The sequence below is a fragment of the Dasypus novemcinctus genome (assembly GCF_030445035.2).
Source record: "Dasypus novemcinctus isolate mDasNov1 chromosome 21 unlocalized genomic scaffold, mDasNov1.1.hap2 SUPER_21_unloc_1, whole genome shotgun sequence".
NCBI classification, from domain to species: domain Eukaryota; kingdom Metazoa; phylum Chordata; class Mammalia; order Cingulata; family Dasypodidae; genus Dasypus; species Dasypus novemcinctus.
The window spans coordinates 570,408-571,942 of NW_026688136.1; the positions used below are offsets into that span (position 1 = coordinate 570,408).

At 57.9% G+C, this 1,535-nt stretch overlaps 1 protein-coding gene across 1 annotated transcript; it reads left to right on the plus strand.

Annotated features, from left to right (window-relative positions):
- The first annotated feature begins 780 nt into the window (after window positions 1–780).
- LOC139438484 (uncharacterized) lies at window positions 781–1,218 on the plus strand. The gene has a single exon (XM_071213561.1). The coding sequence runs from the start codon at window positions 781–783 to the stop codon at window positions 1,216–1,218; it is 438 nt and encodes a 145-aa protein (XP_071069662.1).
- Window positions 1,219–1,535: the final 317 nt, after the last annotated feature.

The following is a 1,535-nucleotide window of genomic DNA, read 5'->3' on the forward strand; positions in this document are numbered from 1 at the left end:
GGTTCCTGTTTTCCTAAAATGATTATCAAACTCTAAAGGTGTAAAACACCTTTTCCCTAATTTATCACTTTTTTCCCTAATTTATTTCCGTTTTAAAATATAAATACTAAATATGTAATGGCACTTAAAACAACCCCTTGTTAATTTGAGCAACATAGATAAGCCAGACAATGAATGACCCAGTCACTGACAAAATCACTTAGGCACTTGCTAGATATTAATTGTCCCCTGCTCCCACCCTGCTTTTCGCTGTATTATGGCCCTTCTCGGCAGCAGCTTACGCTGCTGCCTCCCTCCGCCCCTCCTCCCAGCCACTGTTATCTTCCCCCTCCCAGCCGATCGCTGTTCTCCCCGCCTCATTCCAACCGCCCTCATCCCGTATCCGCCCCGGCACAACCTCCGAAACAACCCCCTCTGCCATCAATGGCTTAAGTCATAAACCGCAGGTCCGCCCTTGCCTCTGCAGCCAATCCCCAGCTGCCCCGTGGACATGGCCCTCCCACAACCTCCCCGCCTCCATGAGACTATAAAACCCTATGTACTTCCCGAATAAAATCAGACCTGCTCATAGACCTCGTCTCCGTGGTTCTTCTTCCATCGAACCGCGCATCCCCACCAAGCCTTGAGCCGCCCGCTGCCGCCCCAGTCCGGCCGTGGGCTTGGCCTGACTCCCGGCAGGGATCTGCCCGCGCGGCAGCGACCCGCCCGCGGTACCACAGCGGCGGCCACAGGTGGCGCCTGAACAGGGACACCCGCACAGGGACCACCGCTCCCTTCTGTATGCGGTGGAGCGACATCTTCACGTTCCTGTTTGGCCGGCCAGCCGCTCGATCTCCCGCACGGGACCCATCGCCGTCCTCCCATGCCGCCGCTCAAGGTAGGGACTCTCCGGCGCTGTTCCCTTCCTCTTCGCTGTCCCAGCCCATCCGTGAACCTAACCCGGCCCTCAGCGACAGCGAGTCTACCCCCACACCTGCTTCGATCTCCGCGCCCTTACCTGCCACCCCAATTGCCTTGTCTCACACGCCAACGTCTCGGTTATCACCCATACTGTCTCCTCGCCTACAACCCCTCCCCCCAACATCACCTTCACCTCCACCTCGTTCGTTCGACACCCTTACTATTTCCTTTTATGCCCCCCTCCTTCCGAATCCACCCTCACCAACTGCAGCCTCGCAAACCACTGGAACTCTTCCTTCCCTTCCGCCTTCCTGGTGATGCAGCCCCGCGTTATGTGGCTCCCCGTTGACTCCCCCGACTGGGTTGCCCCCCAGCTGGTAGATCTCCCCCTTTCTCGCCACCCCCGAAATTTTGGCATCACAGCCGCCATTACTGCTGCCGTCCTCACATCCCTTGCAGCCGCCACCACCACGGCGGCGGCCCTTGCCGTCTCTTCTGGCGCTGCCTCCGCCGTCATCAGTGTATCCACAGCAGCAGCCCTTGCCCTCGGCGACCAAAGCAACATCAACTACCTTCACCACCAAGCCTTATTCAACCTACAGCAGCAAATAGACCTGCTCGCCGCTGACGTTGCC